Below are 23,123 nucleotides of genomic sequence, written 5' to 3' on the forward strand. Positions count from 1 at the left end.
GACCAGACCTAGAAGGAAGGGGCAGCGGAAGACTTCTGAAAGTGTAAGGAGAGCAGCAGCAGCATGGGTTCTGATGTTTTCCCAGTCACTTTGGAGACACAGCGCCCGTGAGGCGCTGACGTGTGGGCCAAAGGCAACTGGTGGGGCTTGGAACTCCTGTGTGCTCCAAGGCCAGCACACTCCTGATAAGTCTTTCCTGTAGAACCAGGAAATGATTTTTTTCCCTGGCATCTTTATTACTATTGATGGCTCATTTGCATAAGTGTGTATGAGTCACGGTGAAAAGGTATTGCACTTTAGACATGACCTTGAGCTTCATGGTTCCAGAGCAAATGGGTGAGATAGCATGTAGGAGAATAACTTCAGCCATCCTTATTAAAGCTTGCTAAGGAGCCAGCTCGGCCTTTAATCACAGCACTCAGGGAGGCAGGGCAAGTGAATCTGAGTCTGAAGTCAGTCTGCTGTTTATATTGCAAGTTCAGGCTGACCAGGGGTACTTAGTAAGACCCCTCCCCCTCCCCCAATAAAAAAGGCCCAAAGAGAAAACCTGCAATGGGATTTGCATTGCGGTGAGCTCAAACAGACCAATAAACAAAAGCTCTTGGCTTCTGAGAGCTGTTCTTTAGACTTCCACTATCAACCTTGGGACAGAGCTCCCTGGGACTTGGTGCTGAGGAAGACTTAGTTCTGAAGGTTTCAGCCCTGGTGTTATTTAGAGTTGTCGTATAAAACACAACACACTGGCCTGACTCCAGATCCCAGATGCAGCGCTAGAAAAGCTTTGCCAGAGTGGTCACACCACTCCCAGGAGGAACTCTGCATGGATGGCTTGTGGAACAAATTTCTTCTATTTCACTTCAGGAGAGACTGATAAACCTTGCCTTTTCTGCCTGAGAGGGCTGTGGGGAGGATCAAAGAATAAGGACCCCACAGTGCCTCAGAGCCACGGGGGAAGGATAGGATCTAGCTCAGAACTTTGCACCTGTGGATCAGCAAAGAGAAAAAATGCCATCCAGGACCGGAAAGGAAAGAAGTCATGTTTGTCAGTCTTCTTCCGCTCTGATCCTTTAAGCCCTGGGGCAGATAGATTTAGGGAGGCGAGGAATATGAAGGAGCCTTATCTCTAGGCTGTTTCACCTCCCCTCTCTCCTTAGGTACTTCCTGGAACCCAAGCAGGTGAGCCACTGAGGTGCAGTGAGAGCACTGAACTGGAGGCCACAGATGAGAGCTCTGTCCCAGCCTGACCTTGTCCCCTGGCCAGCCTTTAAGCTCCTCCCTGGCCAGAGCTTTCTCCTCTCCAGTTGGACTCACAGGCCCTTGGAAACTCATCAATTCTCTGAGTCCACAGAAAGTGCTGTGGAGCAAGGGAGGAGTAGAGGAAACAAAGTCAGGGTGCTTGACTCTGGGGAGAAAAGAGGAGAACCCAGCAGTATGTGGGAGCTATATCCAGTGTGGGGTTGGTAAAGAAGCAAAAAGCCTAGTTTCCCTGTAGCTGGCCTTAGCTATTTTGTAGGTTCTCCTTTTTCCCGCCTTTTCAACCCCCTAACACTAGATAAGAGAGGAAAAAAGGATAAAAGGAAGGAAAGAGATCCCTGAATAAAGTCAGAGGTTGGAGAGCGAGTGATGCTATCGCTGGAATGCTTCCTGCTGGTTAGGGGCATTGAGTTTCTTGGGGCAAGTTTGATATTCATTGTTGTCAGGATATCTACTTTCTTCTTTGTGCATGACTACTTAACAAACCGCCACCAACAGCAACCAACAATCAACCAACAACCCATCATGCCTCTCCAGGCACTAGCATTTATATTCCCTCTGAAAAGTCTCCAGAGTTCCAAATGTCACCCAATCACAGTAAAAAAAAAAAAAAAAAAAAAAAAATTTATAGCTGGCAAAATCACGCCTCCACTAGAGCACAAGGCAAATTATTGTCAGCTGCTGCGAAGCAGCCTCATATCCCCACATCTGGGATTAAAACGAAAACAGATTCTTATGATATTGCTGTTTTAAATTTTTATTTATTTTTATTTCATGGGTGTTGGTGTTTTGCCTGCATGTATGCCTGTGTGAGAGTTCAGATTCCCTGGAACTGGGGTTACAGACAGCTATGAGCTGCCATGTGGGTGCCAAGAACTGATCCTAGATCCTCTGGAAGAACAGCCAGTGCTCTTAACCACTGACGCACCTCTCCAGCTCCTTTTGCTGTGTTTTTTTTTAAAAAGAAACCAAAATTGTCACTACAGTTCCTCAAGAAGGCTGATGGTAGAGGGGGTGCTAGGCTGTGCCTGAGTGTGAGTGAGGCTGGAACCCAGCCTGTCAGGTGCTTGGGCCTTCCACGGACCTCTGGGGATGAGCTGGGGGCCTGCTATTCATGTGCCTTGACATCAGTGCCTAGGCTTGGGCAGAGCCGAGGTTGGCTGTGTTGGCCACACTTCATACAGTATGACACTTCATGTCCTGATGTGGACCTATACTCATTCCACCAGAACTCAGCCCAGCCGGGTTCCTTTGTGTCCTCTTATCCCTCCTGCTCTGGGCACCAGCAAGGGCTCCGGCAAGAAGCCAGGGAGGGAGGGAGGGAAGGACAGTGGCGTTGGATCTCAGGGAGCCTAGCGTCAGATGTACCTCCCACAACAGACTTGGGTCCAGTGTTCCTGAGGCTGAGCTCTGGGAGCCCAGCAGGATAGCTGGTTTCACTCTAGCACTCTCTGCCAGAGCAGCTAGTGTTAGCCTGGGAAGGAAGGCTGTGGGGGCACCTGTCTTTATCAGTCCAAACTGTTAAGCAGACATTCAGGGTCAGGTTGGCTCTAAGATGTAAGAACCAAAGATGGGAGATGTTAATGTGTACACACACACACACACACACACACACACACACACACAGCCCAGTAACCAAAGGTGGAAACCCAGCAGGACAGGTAACTCCTCAACACCTCATTCCTCATGCTCTTTTGGATAATGCCAGCTTCTCACTCTCACTGGAGTCAGAGATTCTTTTGAGAATATCAGAAACATAACAAGAAGCCAAACCGAGAATCTGTTCAGCTCAGTATCATCACTGCTACCATCTTCATCATCACCTCAGTCGTCACCATCATCGTCATCCCCATCACTGTCTTTGTCATCATAGAACAACAGGAGCCTCTGCACAGGGCTAAATACATCAGAGGAAAACTTGGTTCCAAGGAAAGATGCCAGGTTTTGGAGGCCCACCCCCACATTGGGAACTCCCAGTGTGGGGATCCTCCCAATGCAGAAGAGCAGGAAGCAGAAGCCTTGGGGTCAAAACTCTCTTTCTTTGAAGCTGCAGCAGGTTGTAACTTTGCATGCTGGGGTTACTGAAGATACTTTTGTTGTTGCTGGGGCTGCGTCCTGGATAGTTTAAATCTGAACCACTAAGGGATGGGGGGGGGGGAATAAAAGAGTCACAAACAAGGTGATTCCACGCTGCTGAGAATGCTGAGAAGCACAGGGAAGGAGCGGAGAGGAAGAGGTGGACAGCAGGGCCTCTCAATCCACAGTAAGGTGAACACCGGTCACCTGGGCATCTTGTTAAATAAGTGCACTGTTTCGTGGGTGCGTGCCTGCATCCCGGCTGGCCCCTGACATCCCTGTCTTCAGAGAGCTCTGAGGTGATGCCGAGGAGGAAGTTGGTCCCTGGACCACACTTTGAGCAATGATAACCCTGCTCAGGCAATGTCCTTTCCATTACTAACTACGTGACATGTATAGGGCACTGAATTTTCACCTGTAAGAGAAGCAAGTAAGCCTAAGTCTTGACTGAGAAGTTTTCTATTGCCTGGCACAGTAAATAATTATATGAATGTATCTCATATATATTTATACATCTCGCTGCCCACAGGACTGCCGGTCTCCTTAGGTTAAACTAAATTCTTGCCACAGACCACAGATTCTTCTCCGGGAGCTAGAAATGCAATGGAAGGAATTGGGGCAAGTAATATTTATCTTCCCTTCCTCCCCCATATCCTGCTGAGACCAAGGGGCTGGGAATTCTTACTACCTGCATGTAAATGCAAACTTCTAGAACTTTCTGTAGGGCAGACAAGGGTCTTAAGAGCTGGGAACAGACAATTAAACACAAAGGCTGCTACCCAGGAGCCAGAAACATGTTCCTGGAAAGAGGGTGCATTGTAGTCAGGGGCTGGGTCCTCATCAGAAGGTTCCCCTGTGTCCTCTGAATATGTTGTGGGCTAAGAGTTGGCAATTCTGTGTTCTAGTCACCTCTTGGTCATATGGTGGCCATGTCTGTGGCAAACCAAAGACCATCAGTAATTTGGGTCTAATATCTGCCTGACAGGATGAGTGAGCTTACAAATAGTTGTGCATTCTAATATGCTTGGCATGAAGTTTTATACATTTGTACATAGGGCTCCTCTATAATAAGTGCCCCTGAGCCTTCCCCCTTTAGGAGGGGACACAGGCTGACTATTGTGGGAGCTAATGAGAAAACACCCATTCCCAATGCCCAGAGACCGCCCCTGCCTTTTGAGAACTAGCAGGAGGAGGGGGGGGGGGTTTCAGGAGAAGAAAGGCTGTAGGAGATGCAAGCACCAGGCTTTGTCTAAGAGGGGTTGTCCTTATCCAGCACAGAGGTGGAGAAAGAGGCCTTAGCCACACTGAAGTGGGGAGCCTGAGTCCCATTCCTTCCCCGTGGGCTTGCAGTTTTCTGGGCAGGCCTCCTACGTAAGCGGATCCCAGTTTGGGAGGGAAGGTCAGAAGGGGTAGGTCCAAGCTTTGCTTCCCATCCCGTTTTCCAAAAATACTCAACTTGAGCCTTGGTGGCAGTCTCTGGCACATACTGGGCCCCTGCTTGTTCCGTTCTCCCTGTGCCCTCTGCTCTGTGGGTACAGCTGCAGGACCTTAGAAGGGGATCCCCTCAGAAGGGGTTGGCTGAGGCCACTGGGAAGCCCAGGCCCCGCCTATTTTGGATGTGGCCTCCTCAGGCCCTGTTCCCTCTAATCTGAGGTGGGGAGGCCAGCAAATGCCTGCCCTTAAGGGGACAGAGTTAGATGTGTGACTTAATAAAGCCGAGAGCCACAAGTAATCCCCTAAGTACTCTGCCTTGTAACCTAAGATTATCTGGCCTGCAAACACCTGTTTTCACTCCTTTGCTGATAGTAGTATAAAAAGCATGCTGGTTAATGACTCTAGGAACCAGGAATGGAATGCACTAGCATTTGTCCTATCTTGGAATATCTCCTCGGGATCCAGGTGGCACGTGCCACACCCGTTCCAAGGTTGAGGAAGGACTGGAAAGGCTCACTCTCGAGTTTCTATCCATATATAGTCATTAGGACCCAGGGTGAAGACTTGAAGGTCAGGGTCAGGCTTTGGGGACTCTTGGGTTACTACATCCTTAACCCCCCAATCTGTAAGCCCCCTCAGGCATGGAGGGAGGTAGGCGACCCAGAGGGCCCAGTTTGGGAGGCATAACACTGGACACCAGGCACTTATGGCACTCCCTGCAATTGGAGCTAGGTTGATAGAGACTCTTGAGAAGCAGGGTGGTGCCAACCCTATGAACTGACCAATCATGTTCTAATCATTTAGAACTGCAAGTCTCTGCTTCGGGTGGCACAGAAGATGTTGGCAATTTGTTGGAGAATCATTTCTCTGCCGGAGACGCAAGTCTAGAGGAGAAAGAAAGGGCGCTTTATACAGATGCAGCCCCTGGAGACAAGAACCTGCTCCTTCACTACCCAGACGGCAGGGAGGCTGAGAGCTTGGAGCAGACCCCCGCAGGGGCCCCTTCCACTGCCAACGGCCAGGGCTCCGAATCTGAAGCTAGCCTATCCAATGCCTCAGCTGCAGAGTCAGCTCCGCCTGGGGATGCTGAAGGGCCTGGGGAGGAAGAGGAGGTCCCGCCAGCAGCAGGCACCCTTCCTCCAGCAGGGGTTGAGGGACCAGAAGAAGAGAGGCCAGACTTCAGTTCTGGAGGGGAGCCAGGACAGGAGGCTACTGGGCCAGGGCTCCCCACAGAGGCGGGGGCTGCCAGTGTGGAGGCAGAAGTACCAGAGGGGGGTAGTGAGGTCTCTGAGGAATTCCCTGAGGGAATCTTAGGACATAGCCCTATGAAACATGCAGCAGCAGGGACACCAGAGTCTGAAGACACCCAGGTCCCTCCTAGCACAGAGGGTGAAGAGGTCCATGCAGCGGAGGCAGAGGGTGAGGGAAACATAGGGTCTGATCGCCAATCCACAGAGTTAGATGGAGCCCAGGATGCCACACCCGCTGGAGATGATTCAGAGGCTGACAAGGCTGCAGAAGCCAGGGAGGGGGCAGAGGACCATTCCCTGCACTCAGTGGATGAAGCCATCTCAGGGCCTGATCACCAGTCCACGGACCTACATGCCATCTCTGACACTGAGTCTTCTGGAGTAGAGGCAGAAGATGCTGCAGAAGAATTAAAGGCTGAGGTTGATTCAGAAGCCGGGGAGAAGAAGGCTGAGGACCAGGGGGAGCCTAGACCTAGCCAGACATCTGGCTCAGCTACAGAGGCGACTGAAAAGTCTGAGGATACCCAGAGCTCTGAGGCCAGGGAGACAGTGTCAGGGATGCCAGAGGAGGACCTGGCTGAGGCCTCCCCTGAAGAAGAGGATGATAGAGAAAGTGGAAGTGAGGAAGGAGGAGTTCCATCCCAAGAAGAGTCTGGAGAAGACAGTGGAGATGGAGCTAGCTCAGAAGAAGAGGGGGGCATCCCTGGGGAGGCTGGAGAGCCCCAGGAAGCACCAGGAACCACAGGACACGAGGAGGAAGGGGCCCAGCTTGACGTGGAAGATTTGAACACAGGGTCTGAAGGCGGCAAGACCCAGGACACGGAAGCAGAGGCATCTGAAGAGAGACAGCAGGGGAGAGGGACTCCTACTCACCGGGGTAGGAGTTAATTCCTTAGGGAAATCCCAGAACCTCCGCAGCAGATACCTTAATTATGGGAATCTTGTATTTTGTGGGGACAAACAGGGTGGGTGGGAGAACCCCCGGCTAGTTCTGGGTTGGTTAGGCAGGGAGGGCCCTGGCCCTGGGTCAGTCCAGAGAGTCCTCGTGAGCAGTTCCTTAGCCACTTACCTTCAGTGTAGAGGGATCTAGCAAGAGGCTCCAGAGAGATCTGGCCATTTCTGTGTTAGAACCACAGAGGCCCCTCTTTAGGGCTGCTAGATACAGATCAGTCTTAAGGGATAGGGGATTGACGGCAGGTTTCCAGTCCTGAGATTGGCTCGTGGAAGGAAGTGTAGGGAGTTGGTAGGGCAGGTTAGGAACCATGGGCACTCTTTCTGTGTGCCAGAACCCAAGTCAGCTCTCAAAGACCTCCTACTGGAGGTGTGAAAGTCAGGAATCAAGGGGTCAGGCTCAGCATGTGAGAACTAAGGCTGGCTGCACCACCAGCAGCTCTCCCTCACTTCTACAGAGGGGGCGGAGGAGGAGAGGGGCTGAGCTAGGGGCAGCTCACATTAGGGATGATGTGCTTAGGGCCTGCAGAGCGATGTGTGTGTGTGTGTGTGTGTGTGTGTGTGTGTGTGTGTGTGTGTGTGTGTGTGTGTAGATCAGAAGGGGGCCTTCAGGCCAGAGGCTGGGTCATGTGATCGCTTTTCCAGAGGGCCTCCTGACAGATTTCCTTAAAACGAAGCCATTTTCTCCTGTTTTGAGACAGGAGCTTCTGTATTCCAGCGGCCTTGAGGTGCCAGTCTTCTTGCCTCAGCCTGTAGAATGCTGTTAATGCACCACGTATTATCCACTTATGCTTTCTGTTAGGAGGTAGAGCTGCAAGCAGTATGCTCCTCCCCTTTGCTTAGTTTTCCTAATCTGGCAGTGGGATCAGGGACTGCCTGAAATGCTACAAGAAGGCATGTAGGTACTGGCCTCCCTTTATTTATCCCACAAGCCAAAACTACATCCCCCTCATCCACAATCCCTGAGGAGGCAGCTTTGCTAGAAATGAGAGATCTTAGAGGCCAGTGGACAGCATTCTTCCAGGGCTCATCAGGGATGGGCATTTGCTTGGTCAGTGTGACAGCCGACATGCTTGTGGCTGCCAGCACATACACGCACTCACACCCCCGCACGGTTCCTTCCACTCCTTTCCCGTCAGTGTGCTCCTGATAGCATGCCCATTCAGCTGGTCTTGTGTGTAAGTCGAGTCTCCCAGTGGCTATCTTTGTCATGGAATAAAACGCAAACCCCTGTGGTGGTCTTTAAGGATATCCAGTTAGCTCCTCACGAAAAGCTACTGTTCTTTCTTTGCTAATTCTGGCTTACCAGCAGATATCAGGGAAGGTTTCTCTGGCTCCCCTACTAACCCTGCAGACACTCTTCTTAGGCCCTCAGAGCCACCATAGCCTTCTTGCTGCTCAAAATTACCTCATATTTTAAAGGCAGTTCATCAGCCCTTCCCCACTAGACTGCAGGACGACTACCTAAGGGCAGAAGCTGTGCTTGTGTGGGTGTCACCATATTGCCAGCGTGACATTTGGTACTTACCGTGTGATAGGTGTTCAGTTTGTTTTATTATTATCCAGCCTGGGCTGGCCTGGAACAACTTGAAATCCTCTTGTCTTGTATCCTGAGTGCTAGGATGATAGGTGTGTGCCACCACATTCTGTGCTCAATATAGTTAAAAAGAAAGAAACTCGGTAAATGGAGTGGGGTGATGGCTTCATTAGTGCCCTAGGTTTTTGTTTTTTTTTGTTTTTTTGTTTTTGTTGTTGTTGTGATAAAACACTAACCCAAAACTTGGAAGGGAAAGGGGCTTGTTTGGCTTACTGGTTTGCTCAGCCTGCTTTCTAACATAGCCCAGGCCCACCTGCCTAGGAACTATACCACCCACAGTGTGTGGGCCCTCCTATATTAAGGCAATCAAGATAACTCTTCAAATGAGGCTCAGGTGACACCATTGTGTGTCAAGTTGACGTGAAAACCAAGCATCACAGTCTGTAAAATGCTTACTTCACAACTGTGAGGACCTGCGTTTGATCTCCAGTTCCCACAGAAAAAGCCAGTTGTGGTGCTGTGCGCTCATAGGTCCAGCACTGGAGAGTACAGACACACAGATCCCTTGGAGCTCACTGGCCAGCCAAGCTTAATTGGTGAGCCAGCCCTAGGTGCCAATGACAGACCTGGTCAAAAGTAAAAGATAAACAAATGAGGTGGACAGATCTGGAAGAATGACATCAGAGGTTGACGTCTGGCCTCTACACATGCCCACACACATGTGCTCATGGAAACCCATGTGCATTAGCACGTATATGAACACAACACACACATCTCATGGGTCTTAAAAGTTGTATAGACACTTAAAATCCACTCCCAGCCCTGCTCCCTCTCTGTGAGGCTTAGTCTCTGCTGCTTAGCTTTGCTCTGACCCCATACTGTCTGCTTCTCTTCTCAGAAGAGACCGAGGATGTGAGTGAAGAAGCCCCCATGAGGGACCGCTCCCACATTGAGAGAACTCTGATGCTGAACGAGGACAAGCCAGCTGATGACTATTCAGGTAACTGGGGAGATGGGCTGGGATCCAGGGCACCAGAACTCTGCACTTCTGAGGCCAGAGGGGACCACAGAGAAGAGGAGAACCCGAGAGGTAGGGGGCTGCACGAGAGGACTCCGAAAAGGGCCAAGGCTTGGGAGGAAGAAGATAACCGAGCAGAGGGTGAATTCCAGAGCCACCACCTGTGGGATGTGCCCCACCACCGTCCTCAGGCAGGGAGGATGGCCAATAAGAATTCATCCTGTCTGCTTTGGTTTACAAAGCTCTTTCCTGTCGCCTGTTTTATTTTGCCTCTATAATGGACCAAGGGTTTCAGAGGGGGCTTGTTATTCTCTCTTAGCTGATTAACTAGCCAAGCAGCTCAGATTAATACAGCAATCTGCTCTTGGCACACAGCCAGAGAATAGCAGTGCGAGGACCGGAACCTTACTAGCCTGGTTCTCATTCGCCACACTGTCCTCTTGTGCTGCGCACACCCCGCAGCTCTCGGTTGCACCCTGGGCTTCTGCTCCCACAGACCACGGGGCAAGTCTGAATTCTCCCAGGAGCCTTGTGCCACGGGCCTGCTGGGCACCTGGCCTCCTTACCCTCTAGAACGTGGCAGCGTCAACAGAGGCAAAGATCCTAAGATTCTCTTCTCCCAAGGGAAGAGCTTCAGTCAGGTTGAAGGCAACCTAGTTTTTCTGGAAACACTACTGAGGTGAGGAACAGAGTATGAGGCTTTCAGTTAAATCCGCCCTGCCTGATGCTCGCTCCTTGCTCCTCTCTCCCAGCGGTGCTGCAGCGGCTTCGCAAGATCTATCACACGTCCATCAAGCCCCTGGAGCAGTCTTACAAGTACAATGAACTTCGACAGCACGAGATCACAGGTACAGCACCATGGCCCAGGCCTGGGCGCTTACCTCCTCTGCACTCACGCAGCCCTGGTGGCCACAGAGGCTCACAGGATCCATGTGTGCTAGGACTCTAGGAGCTGAGCCTGCCTGAGGAGGGGAGGACGGAAGCTTAGGCCCAGAAGTGCCTCTCCTACAGGAGTGAGTGCTGTAAGAGTCTGACAGAGATTTCATTGTTAAGCACTTTGTCTCAGCAGCAGGAGTTTTGATTTCCAGTGTAATAAGGCCTGTGTGGTCCCTCCTGAGCTCAAGAGCCTCCAAGGCCCCTGTTCGCATGGGCCTCCATATGACCTAGATTTCTCCTTGCCTCCTTTTTGTCTCTTCTGGAAGGCCTCCAGTGGGCATGGACAATGATGATGGTGATGGTGGTGGTGATGATGGTGATGGTGATGATGGTGGTGGTGATGATGGTGATGGTGGTGGTGGTGACGATGGTGATGGTGATGATGGTGATGATGGTGATGGTGGTGGTGATGATGGTGATGGTGATGATGGTGGTGATGGTGATGGTGGTGATGATGAGATGATGATGATGATGATGGTGGTGGTGATGGTGGTGGTGATGATGGTGATGGTGGTGGTGATGATGGTGATGGTGATGATGGTGGTGATGATGAGATGATGATGATGATGGTGAGGGTGATGATGATGATGGTGACTGGTGACGGTGATGATAGGATGGTTATTTTTGAGACAAGGACTCACCATGTAGCTCACGCTGGCCTTGAACTTATTGAACGTGAGAACCTCCTGCCTTAGCTTCCTGAGAGCTGGGTTTACACGTATGTGCTGCTACATCCAGATAGGGTCTGGATTCTTTTAAAACTGGGTTTTCAAAATAATAAAAGTAAGACTTACTTGTTTCCCTTGCATCCAGTAATGTAAAATAATATAAGTTGAAAAACAAAGCCAGGCATGATGGCGTAAACCTAAGCCTGGGTTTTGAGAAGCAGAGGCAGGAGAATTGTAATTTTGAGGACAGAGTAGGCCACACAGTGAGTTCTGGGCTACTATATGGCAAGACTCTGTCCCCAAAACCCCACACTACAGCACACACATACACTTGCGTGCGTGCAAACACACATAGTTTCTTTCTTGAGCTCCAATCTAAGTCCACTCCCAGAGATACCTACTATCACAGTCTTGTTATAGTGCTCAAAACTACAGGATGTAATAGGTTCTTCCAGACATTTCCTCTCTACCTATGAGCACAGAAATTTCTTTTTCTTCTTACATACATGGGCTCATATTATGCCGGCTGTGCATACCATGTATGTGCATGAATGCATGCCTCCCCTGTATGTTTTATTGAGTCTGCTTGGTCCTGTCTTCCAAGAAAACATTAGGTTCTGTACAACCAGTATCTGGTTCCCGAGGGACAGCAGGTGCTTCCATTTTCTATCTTTAAAAAGACACAGACAGGAGCCAGGTGTGGTGGCACACGCCTTTAATCCCAGCACCGGGGAGGCAGAGGCAGGTGGATCTCTATGAGTTTGAGAACAGCCTTGTCTTCACATAGAATTCCAGGACAGCCAGAGCTACACTGAGAAACCCTATCTTGAAAAACAAAACAAACAAACTGGTAAGATGGCTTAGTAGATAAAGGTGTGTACTTCCAAGCGTGATGGCTGGAGTTCAGTTCCTGGACTCCACATGGGAGGAGGAGAAAATCAAGTTGCTTTCTGGCCTCTGGGGCTGTGCACATCCATACACGCACAAACATATCATGTATATACATACAAAATAAATAATAATATTTAATGTTCCAAACGTGGGCATGGTGGCTATGCCTACAGTCCCACCACTTGGGAGCCCGAGTCAATAGGATCACTAAGAAGTTAAAGCTAGCCTGGGCTACAAAATGACTTTCAGGCCACCTTAGGCTTTAGAACAAGACACTTTCTGAACAAAATGAAATCAAAACATTCCAAACATGAGCAGAATCACTATATGTTCTGTGTATAGATATTTGTAGGACACGCTTTGTTTGTTTGCTTGTTTGTCTTTAAAATAGTGCAGTGAAGGGGCAGACAAGATGGCCTCGGGTGCAGTACAAGCACCCTGCAGCCTACACTGCCGTAATTCAATCCCTGGACCTACACGGTGTGAGGAGAGAGAACCAACTCCTGTAATCTTACCTCTCGCACACCCACGCCCCACACATAAATGTTTAAGAACCAATACAGGACACTAGAATCGAGTGTTTTCACCATTGTTGTGAATCTGATTTGAAATACTCCAGTCTGTACTCTCAAGAACGAACCAGAGAACTCCTGCCCCGCCATGGTTTGCTGCTCGTAGAAGTGTTAACTCGTTTTTTTCCATGCTGGGGCTAGAATCCCGGACTACAGACAAGCTAAGAAGGTGCCCTGTTCCTGAGCTATACCCACAGCTACTCTTATTTCTGTTTTAAAGCTCTCATAATTGTTATTTTTTTCCTTTTCAGTTCTGGGGATGGAACCCAGGGCCTTGAGCATCCTAGGCAAGTGCCCTTCCACTGAGCTATAACCCCAGCCCTTGGTTTAATTGTGAGTGATACCACAGGTCTCTCCCCGTGTAATGATCCTGATGCCTATTGAGTAGCTGTGGTATCCGAGGGCATATGTGTAATCCTACTCTACAGAAGGGAACTGAGTGCCCAGGCGGTGCTGGTTGCCTTGGCCGCATAGCTGCTGTCAGAGCAGTGATTCTACCTCTTTCTCCAGGGAATAAATACCTGGTTCTGTCAGTTTCCATACTGTTCCTACAAGCGTTAAGAGCCAGTGTCCTTTTCTGCTTCTTAGAGGATGTGTGCACCCTGGTGTGGGCTTACAGAACCTCCCAATGGCTGCCTTTTTTTGTCCTCTGTACTTGCCTTCTCTCGCTACTCTGACACCAAGTGTGGCATGGCCCTCCCGTGGAAACTCCAGACTTAAAGCCTCGGTGGCTAAGAGGCTGCCAGCTGCCCCCAGATTGGCTCTCAGCAAAGGCCAATTGGCTCTTTTCTGGCTTCCCTTTCTGGATTTGGCCTTTCTACCCTAATGTCTCGCCAGTTTCCTGCATGACCCCTATCCCTCAAGCTTTTTACTGGTCTCCCACATATGTCCACAATGCCCCCTGCTGTGAGGAGTTGGAACAGCAACACCGGCAGGTTGTTGGTCTCAGAACTCACAGAACCAGCGCTGGCTTTTTGTAACTGGGCATAACCCTCTTGAGGTGCTTATCTATCCTGTCTCAAGGCCGAGTGCCTCCCCTGTGTATTTGCACACAGGAGGAAAGGGGCCAGGACATAGATGTGTGCTCACCATGTCAAAGACACCATCTTCCAGGACTTTGCTTTACTCCAGAGAAACAAAACCAGTATATCCAAAAGCCAGGTGCCACTGCACAGAAAAGATGGGACTGTGGTATCTACAACACCGCCCATACATATTAAGGCAGCTGAAAAACACCAGAAGTTAGCACTGGTGTCCAGTGCAATGACACACAAATACAGCCCCAGCTACTCTGGAGGCTGAGGCAGGGGGATCATTTGATTCTTGAGCCTAGGACTTTGAGAACATCCTGGGAAATATAACATAACCTTGTATCAAAAGAAAATAGATAGAAGCCGGGCATGGTGGTGCACGCCTTTAATCCCAGCACTCGAGAGGCAGAGACAGGTGGATCGTTGTGAGTTCGAGGCCAGCCTGGTCTACAAAGTGAGTCCAGTACAGCCAGGGCTACACAGAGAAACCCTGTCTGATAGAAAACAAACAAACAAACAAAATATCAAAAAATGAAAAAACACCTAACAACCCAGCATTAGTTACCTACTACAGAGGGTGTTATGGCTTAGACAGAGTGGGTCTTTTTGTGTTTCAGACTTTTGAGTCAAGACATTATACAAACTTATAAGAAATAAATGAAAACGTTTAAAAAGGAGGACTACATTTTGAGGACCATCTGCAAGGCTCAGGAAGAGAGTGTGTGGAGAACATAGGTGCTCAGTGTAGCTAGTTCAGAAAAGAACGGAGAAAGCAACAGTAAGGCAAACCATGGCTCTGTGCAAAGGCTCTCACCCTCTTCTTTGCCCATATTTGTTTCGAGTCTATATGTTTGCAGGCCTGGGCACTGAATCCAGGTCCTCACACACACTGTGGGAATGCTTCTCCACTGAACACCCTCCTAAGTCCCCCCATCCCTACATTTGAAAACACCTCAGAATTTGGCCCCCCCAGCCCCCGCAGCTTAGTAGACTTGGCAGCCCAAGCATGGCGCCTGAGAGGACCTTGGCCTCAGGGCCCAGCTAAGCATTTGCAGTTTTCGGTGTTCACCTTTAGACCCTGGAAGACCTTTCATGGACTTTGGAGACTAGTGTGAGGTGAGGATTTGGAAGCCACAGTGAAGAGGAGAGGAAAGCTGCAGAGCCTGGAGTTCAGACAGCTCAACACTGTATATGTCTCTTCCATGTCCTTTCTTCTCTTGTTGGTCTGGGTAGCAACATTCAGCCTTCCTCATCGTAGAAGTTCTGTCCTCTCTGTGAACCATTCTCTAGATTAAGCGAGGAGACCGCACCCAGCATGAGCACTGAGCCTGTGTGTATCAACTCACTCAGCTCCTCTGTCTGGAGCAGGGATCTGGAAAAGGTCAAAACAATGACCCCCCAGTGTCTTTTGAGTGAATGCTCTTATAAAGGGACAAAAGCACCACTGACCTCGGCCCGGTGTGAACCATATAGCCCCCACAGCGGCTGGATGACAGGGGATGCAGAGTGTTTTAGAGAGCAGTTCTGCTCCTATAGCAAGAACTGACTAGTTCACATCTGTTTCTAATGCTTGTGGTCTGCAGATGGGGAGATTACTTCCAAGCCGATGGTGCTGTTCCTGGGACCGTGGAGTGTTGGCAAGTCCACCATGATAAACTACCTCCTTGGGTTGGAAGACACTCGCTACCAGCTTTATACAGGTGAGGATTTGGAGAAGGGTGTATAGATTGTGAAAAAAGGTGAAAAAAATTAAAGCACTTGTATGCTTTTAATAATATTAATGAGAATTTCATTCAAGAACCGGCAGCTCCACTACGTCTATGGCAGCATTATTTGTGAAAGCCGCAAAGTAGAAACAGCTCAACTGTCCACTGCTGGATGAAGGGATAACAAAAATGCAGTCTGAGTGTACAACGGAAACTTAGCTTTAGAAAGGAGCGTGCAGGGCTGAGGCAGCATCTTAGTTAGAAAAGTGCTTGCTGTGCAGGCCTGATGATTTGAAGTCAGACCCCTAATGCCCATAGAGAAGCCAGGCATGGTAGCCCATGTGTGTGTGATGGCAGAACTTCTATAGGGAGATGGGGGCAGGAGAAAGGAGAATCCCTCAAAGCACAGAGGCCAGCTGACTTAGCCTAGGGAGCAATGTGAAAGAGACACCTGCATCACATAAGGTAGAAGATGAGGAGACCCACGGTTGTCTCTCCTCCGACCACCACCCTTGTGCCACAGCAGCTGCATGCAACACAGCCACACACACACACACGCACACACACACACACACACACACACACGCACGCACACATGTGCATACGCACACACATGTATAAATACACATGCACACACACACATGCACACATACACACACACATCTGCTAGGACAGATAGAAAGGAATGAAACATGTATGCTGTCAGAACATATTCTTGCCACACATGGATAAACCTTGAAAACAACATGCTAAGTAAAACATGGCAGGCAATAAAGCACAACTACTGCACGATTCCTGTATGATTCTACTTTTTTGTTGTCTTGTTTTTGGTTTTTGATTTTTCGAGACAGGGTTTTTCTGTGTGGCCTTGGCTGTCCTGGACTCCCTTTGTAGACCAGGCTGGCCTCGAACTCACAGCAATCCGCCTGCCTCTGCCTCCCGAGTGCTGGGATTAAAGGCGTGGGCCACCATGCCCCGCTATGATTCTACTCTTATAAGGTGCCACAATAGAAAAAAGTTCAGAGACAGAAAAAGAGTTCAGGCTGCCAGGGAAGGGGGATGGGGAGTTACTACCTAATGGAGGCAGAGTTTCAGTGTGAGAAGATGGTAAAGTTCTGGAAATGGAGAGTGAAAATAACTGGGTGCACGATAATGTAAGTATGTTTAATGCTATTGAACAATAGGGTTGAAGATGATTAAGATGGTTAAGTATTATGTTCTGTGTATATTTCAGCACACTTAAAAGTGAGAAGGTGAGCCGGGCATGGTGGCGCACGCCTTTAATCGGGAAACAGAGGCAGGTGGATCTCTGTGAGTTCGAGGCCAGCCTGGTCTACAAAGTGAGTCCAGCACAGCCAAGGCTACACAGAGAGACCCTGTCTCAAAAACCAAAAACCAAAACCAAACAAACAAACAAAGTGAGAAGATGGAGGGGACCTAGCAAACCTGCCCTGCCCCTGTGGAAGCCCTTCCCAAGATTCCTTGCTTGTTCACACCCCTTCCGGGAGCCTGTTTCTCAGTGCTTCCTGTTTCCCACCTCTCACCCATCCCATGCCTGCAGGTGCTGAACCTACCACCTCTGAGTTCACTGTCCTTATGCACGGGCCCAAACTGAAAACCATCGAGGGCATCGTCATGGCTGCTGACAGTGCCCGGTCCTTCTCGCCCCTGGAAAAGTTTGGGCAGAATTTTCTGGAGAAGCTGATTGGCATTGAGGTTCCCCACAAACTCCTAGAACGCGTCACTTTTGTGGATACCCCAGGCATCATTGAGAACCGCAAGCAACAAGAAAGAGGTAATTTAGGGGGCTGGGGAGGTGCTCAGGGGGTAAGAGTACTTGTTCTGCAAGGATGAGGACCCGAGTTCAAATCCTGAGCACCCATGTAAAAAGCCAGGCATGGTTGCCCGTGACTATGACTCCAGTGTTGCAGGGTGGGTCCTTGGAGCTCTGTGGCCAAGCCAGCCTAGCCGAAATGAGAGACCCTGTCTTTTTATTTTTATGTTCACATTTTTGAGACAGGGTTTCTCCATGGAACCCTGACTGTCCTGGAACTCACTCTGTAGACCTCAAATTCACAGAGATCCACCTACTTCTGTCTCTAGAATGCTAAGATTAAGGGTGTGCACCACATCTGACTGTCAAGAGACCCTGTCTTAAAAGAATAAGGCAGAAAGTACTAAAGGAAGACATCTGCCATCTTTATCTGGCCAATATATGCCCGCTTATGTGCACACGCACCCTCACATGCATACATGCAGACATACATACAACACAGAGAGGGGGGATCTATTTCTGAATACCAAGAGCTATGTTTTAGGACACTGTGATCGGCAGAGGGTGGGAGACCAGCCGGGAAGAAAGGATGGTCAATATTCAAGACCAAGAGATGCACTCTTTACTTCTACCCCTTTTACTGTTGCTGTGGTGACACTTGGGGTTTGGTGTCTTGTTCTTTGCCCCCTCAAGGGCTGACTGAGTTTGGAGATAGCCAATATTGTTCTAGGAGTACTGGTCTTCTCTGCAATGTCTCAGAGATGTCCAAGCTGGGGACAAGTCGTCTCTGAGTGCTCAGTCTGTCCTGGTTATTAAAGGGCCTGGCCTAACTGGATCCTGGTGAATTGTATTTGAATTCTGGTTAACCTGGGTCTTAGGCTTCTTTTCCATTGAACATGGTCTCCATCTTTTCTTATTGCCAGTATCTGCTTTAGCCTAAACGTTCACTAGGTTGCCTAGAGCCCTGCTTGCCTTCAGACAGCAGAGGATTGCTGTTCTGGCCCTGGTAAGCACTGAACACTGCCATGGCACAGGGCTATCTGCACTGATGGTCTTAAACAGGCAGTCATAGTGACATGTGATGAAATGGCAAACCTCAGTTATGGTTAGGACCTACATTTGGGTATTTGGGTTATAGCTAGATCCTGATTTATTAGCGATAATATAATTTATAGTTAATGATAGCCATATTAGTCCATATTATGAATCAGATAACTTAATAGATTGATTGGCCATTATAAAAGATAGTGTTTTCAGAGCTGTATTGATCAGGGTTTTCTAGATAAACAGAACTTATAGAATCTATCTATCTATGTATCATTGTCTGTCTGTCTAAAGGGGATTATTAGAGTGGATTACAGGCAATGGCTGTCTGTCAACAGAAAGTCCAAGAATCCAGTAGTTGTTTAGTCCACAAGGCTGGGCGGCTCCGCTGGTCTTTGTTATATGCTGGGATCCTGAATGCTAGTAAACGAATGGAATTGGCAGTGAGATGGAGGGCAAGCAGGCAAAGAGAGCACACCCCCTTCCTCCATGTCTGTTATGCAGCACGCACCCTTCCTCCATGTTCTTTATGCAGGCTGCCCAAGCTGTGACACAGATTAAAAGTGGTTCTTCCCACCTCAAATAATTTAATTAACAAAAGTCCCTCACAGGTGAACCCAGCTGCCTGGGTTTTGGTTCATTCCATATGTAGTCAAGTTGACAACCAAGAGTGGCCACCACAGTGGTGTTCTTCATCTTACTGCTTTATAAACAAAATCAAGGAAACAAGTGAGAAGACTTAAATGTAATGAGCACCTGCAGCTGGCTGCTTTACTGTTTCACAGCAACACAGTAATCTCTCTCTCTCAACATTATTATTATTATTATTATTATTATTTTTGAGACAGCTCTGGTTATTCTGGAAATTGCCGTGATTGCCAGGCTGGCCTCGAACTCACAGAGATCCTCTTGCCTCTATCTCCTCAGTGCTGAGATTATCCTGAGTGCTTCGACTAAAGTAGTAGGCCACCACACCCAGCCTAACATAGTGGTCTTTGCGTCAGCTTTGGTGTTATTGTTCTTTTTGTGATTTTATAGCTGATGAGCAAGAACTTAAGAGCAGTTATGATCCGGCTGGCCAAAGCAGAGCCCAAACGCTGGGCTGGCCCAGGTCTTGGCAGGCACTCGACATATATTTCTTTCTTTTAACCCACACAGCCTCTCTCCTTCCGGCTTCCTGGTAGCTTTCAACATCTTAGCCGTTGCCCTGGATCTTTTAGACCTTTGGGAAACCACTTGCTTTTTTCATTAAAAAAATTTATTATTTCTTAGCTGGATAGTGGTGGCACACACCTTTAATCCCAGCACTTGGGAGGCAGAGGCAGATGGATCTCTGAATTCAAGGCCAACCTGGCCTACAGAGCAAATTCCAGGACAACCAGGGCTGCACAGAGAAACCCTGTCTCACAAAACAAACATAAAATAAAATAATTATTATTTATGTGTACGGGTGTTTTGCCTACATGTATGTCTGTGGGCATGCCTGGTGCCCACAGACGCCAGAAGAGAGAGCTAGCTCCTCTGAGACTCAAGTTACAGACAATTGTGAGTGGCATATGGCTGCTAGGGACTGAACCTGGGTCATCGCACAGGGTAGTCAGTGTTCTTAGCCAACAAGACATTTCTCTAGTCCCGTATGTGGCTCCGCCTGGCCTTAAACTGAAGATCTTCCTGCCTCTGCATCCCTGAGTGCTGGGATTACAGTGCCATACAGTGCATAACAAGCTCTACTCTGGACAAAACTTCCAGGCTACTGTATATTAAAGCATGGGTCAGCCTGTTCGTGACTGAAGGTTGACAAAGAACAAGGGACAGTGCTCACCGATCATTAGGAACCCAGGAAATTTCCAGTGCTGTGACTTGTTCGGCTCACGCAATGGCCTAGTATGGAAGGGAGGTGCAAAAGGCTTTGTGTGTGCCCCACTCAGCTTGACTTCTCCTTCATGTCTCTCCAAGGCTACCCCTTCAACGACGTGTGTCAGTGGTTCATCGACAGAGCCGACCTCATCTTTGTTGTCTTTGATCCCACCAAGCTGGACGTGGGTCTGGAGTTGGAGATGCTTTTCCGCCAACTCAAGGGACGTGAGTCCCAGATCAGGATCATTTTGAACAAGGCTGACAACCTGGCCACGCAAATGCTCATGCGGGTGTACGGGGCTCTCTTCTGGAGCTTGGCCCCTCTCATCAATGTCACGGAGCCTCCACGGGTTTATGTCAGCTCCTTCTGGCCGCAGGACTATAAGCCCGACACCCACCGCGAGCTGTTCCTCAAGGAAGAGATCTCCCTCCTGGAAGACCTGAACCAGGTGATTGAGAACAGGTTAGAGAACAAGATCGCCTTTATCCGCCAACACGCCATCAGAGTCCGAATTCACGCCCTTCTTGTTGACCGGTATCTGCAGACTTACAAGGACAAAATGACCTTCTTCAGTGATGGGGAACTGGTCTTTAAGGACATTGTGGAAGATCCTGATAAATTCTACATTTTCAAGACCATCCTGGCAAAGACCAATGTCAGCAAGTTTGACCTCCCCAACCGCGAGGCCTATAAGGACTTCTTTGGCATTAACCCCATTTCCAATTTCAAACTTCTCTCTCAGCAGTGCTCGTACATGGGGGGCTGCTTCCTGGAGAAGATTGAACGGGCCATCACCCAGGAGCTCCCCAGCCTTCTGGGGAGCATTGGGCTTGGGAAGAATCCAGGTGCCCCTAACTGTGACAAAACAGGCTGTGGCGAGACCCCGAAGAATCGCTACAAGAAGCATTAGTTTGTGTGTAGCCGTTCTTGGGTCCCCATTGGTGATTAAGCTTGTGTCCTAACTGTCTGAGAAGTCCTGAATTGTTAACCCTTTGAGCCACACTGGCGACAATCAGTCTGCATTGGAGATTTGGGAGTTCATTGAGGCCGGCGAAGCAGGGAAGGCACAAGGGTTCTGGGGAGGAGAGTGGAAACTGTGAATGGCAGTGTGCTTGTCTTGTTGCTTCACTTAGAAGGCCTGACACAGGCAAGTCAGGCCTCCCCTGCTTCTCCTGGGTCCTGTCTTGGAGGCACAGAGAGCAGCTGAGTTCTAGTGAATTGTAAGACAGCAAGGGTCAAGTAAGCTTAACTCCGTTGACATTTCCCGAGTCAGAGTGTTCTCAGGTGTGCTAACTCCTTTCACACACCTCTTTGTTCAATCCCTACCCCTCCTTGGTTCCCTCCTAAGCTTGGGTTGATTTTCAGAAATGGACAGTCCCTTGAGTCTTGTTTTCATGAATTTTGAGCCAACCTTGGAATCTTGTCCCTGTCTTTCCAAGGGATGGGGCGTCCAGAAAACTAAAACAGGGGTTTTCAGAATAGTGTTGACCTGCCACCCCGAGTATCATTTGACCGATGTCCCCATTGGAGAGCTCAGACACTTAGTTGTCCCTAAAAGGAGGGTGAGGGGGTGGTGTACTCAAGGGCTTTTCCTCTTACATGGTTTACTTAAAGTACCAGAAGGGCTCAGGGGCTTAGGTGGTTTGCAGTGCGTCTTTGTCTGTTGCATGTCTTGGAAAACTCAGATCCCAAAGATGTTGGCTTTCAGAGAGGACAGTGGAGACCTCGCTCCCTGTCCTTGGCGGCTTCTCTGGACAGGCACTTCTCCCAAGTTTGGGGCCGGGGGGAGGTGGGGAAGCTGTTTTACAACTTCTTTGTGGGAGCACTTAACAGAGGACATGTTTCTTTTAGTTTCCAGAACCGAAGCTTCTCCCTTCCCTTCTTCTCCATTCCCTGATGCATCAGTGCTTCCAACTGAGAGAAATCCCCCAGAGTCAGCCCCAGCCCCAGCCCCAGCCCCTTGGTACTGGTGCTAGACAAGGCCGAGGTTCGGGTTCAACCCGAGCTTCTGCGCATGCCCACTGAGTGCAGTCAGGACGGTCAGGACCTTCAGACACCAGTGAGTGTGCATTTGTGTCCACTGTACAAGAGATGGCTAGGAGGATGACAGGCTGAAGGGCACAGAGAGAGGACTCCAGAGAGTGCATCTTGCATGGAAGACATACGCTGCCACCTTGGAGTGCATGGGAGCAAGAAGCCCTGGGAGGAGAAGAGTTCTGATGGAGCAGGCAAGACAGTTCAGACAGTGTTGAAGGCTTCCTCTGAGCACCGCTGCTTTTTTTTTTTTTTTGGAGCAAGCGGTCCTGGGAGCCTTGATTGTGAGGCATGGGTTGGGATCTACCAGCACCAGGAAGTTATCTGGAGCGGAAGGAAAGTGGGAGTGGAGGCTGGGCCGAAGCTATACCTTCTGAGGACCAGGTAGGTAGCATAAGCAGACTGGTAATCAGCGGGGGCCTCATAGAGAACTTCAGTTTAGGAGTTTGTGTTTCTCTGAATAATTAGCAGTCTGGTCCCTGCCGTAAGGAAGGGTGCTGCTTTAGCTTTGTGGAAGGCCCTGAACTTCCCATGAGTCAAAAACTCCAGAGCTGCCAGGACACTGTTTCCAAGGAGTGCATTCCTCCCATAAGGGCCTGGTGGATGAGCTGCAGTCTGTCTTGGATTTTTCTTCCCATCAAAATACACATCTAACCCCCCAAACCCCTCTCCTCCTCTCCTCATCACTTGTCCTCTAGGGAGACTGTCCCTCCCACCTTTCTCTTTGATGCTCCTCATGCCTGTGGGCTCTGTGTGGCACATCTGTAGGGTGGGGGAAGCTGAGCTGTACGGACCCTGTTCCAGCTTGTCAGTGCCTGCATGCTTGGAAGGAAGCAGGTGAAATAAGGCCAATACATTTTTACAGTATTTGTGTGTGGAGGGAAAGGTACCCCAGTGGTGGTACCTTCCTTTTGGAATTTTCTCCATTTTTTCCTTCCCTGTCTCCACTCTGATCCTCTTCTCACCTTCTGATTCGCTCCCTCTCCTGCCCACAGGCTGCTGGTGGGTCGGCACAGGCTTCAGCGCCCACTTGTTGCCCAGCTCTGCAGAGATGGGTCTTGAGCAGGATTCTGACTCTAGGGGGAGGAG

General features: G+C 49.4%; 1 protein-coding gene across 2 annotated transcripts in view; it reads left to right on the forward strand.

The window, feature by feature from the left end:
• Positions 1-21,792, forward strand: part of Srl (sarcalumenin) — a 43,444-nt gene extending 21,652 nt beyond the window's left edge. The window contains exons 2-7 of one of the 2 annotated variants that reach the window (XM_051167566.1): positions 5,569-6,891; positions 9,401-9,502; positions 10,273-10,368; positions 15,202-15,318; positions 16,886-17,119; positions 20,099-21,792. In XM_051167566.1, coding sequence (XP_051023523.1) covers positions 5,569-6,891; positions 9,401-9,502; positions 10,273-10,368; positions 15,202-15,318; positions 16,886-17,119; positions 20,099-20,910 — 2,684 coding nt within the window. In that variant the 3' untranslated portion in view covers positions 20,911-21,792. The remainder of the gene's footprint in view (positions 1-5,568; positions 6,892-9,400; positions 9,503-10,272; positions 10,369-15,201; positions 15,319-16,885; positions 17,120-20,098) is intronic. The other variant, XM_051167567.1, reaches the window with a different exon arrangement.
• Positions 21,793-23,123: the final 1,331 nt, after the last annotated feature.

Source organism: Acomys russatus, chromosome 25, assembly GCF_903995435.1.
Source record: "Acomys russatus chromosome 25, mAcoRus1.1, whole genome shotgun sequence".
Classification (NCBI taxonomy): Eukaryota; Metazoa; Chordata; class Mammalia; order Rodentia; family Muridae; genus Acomys; species Acomys russatus.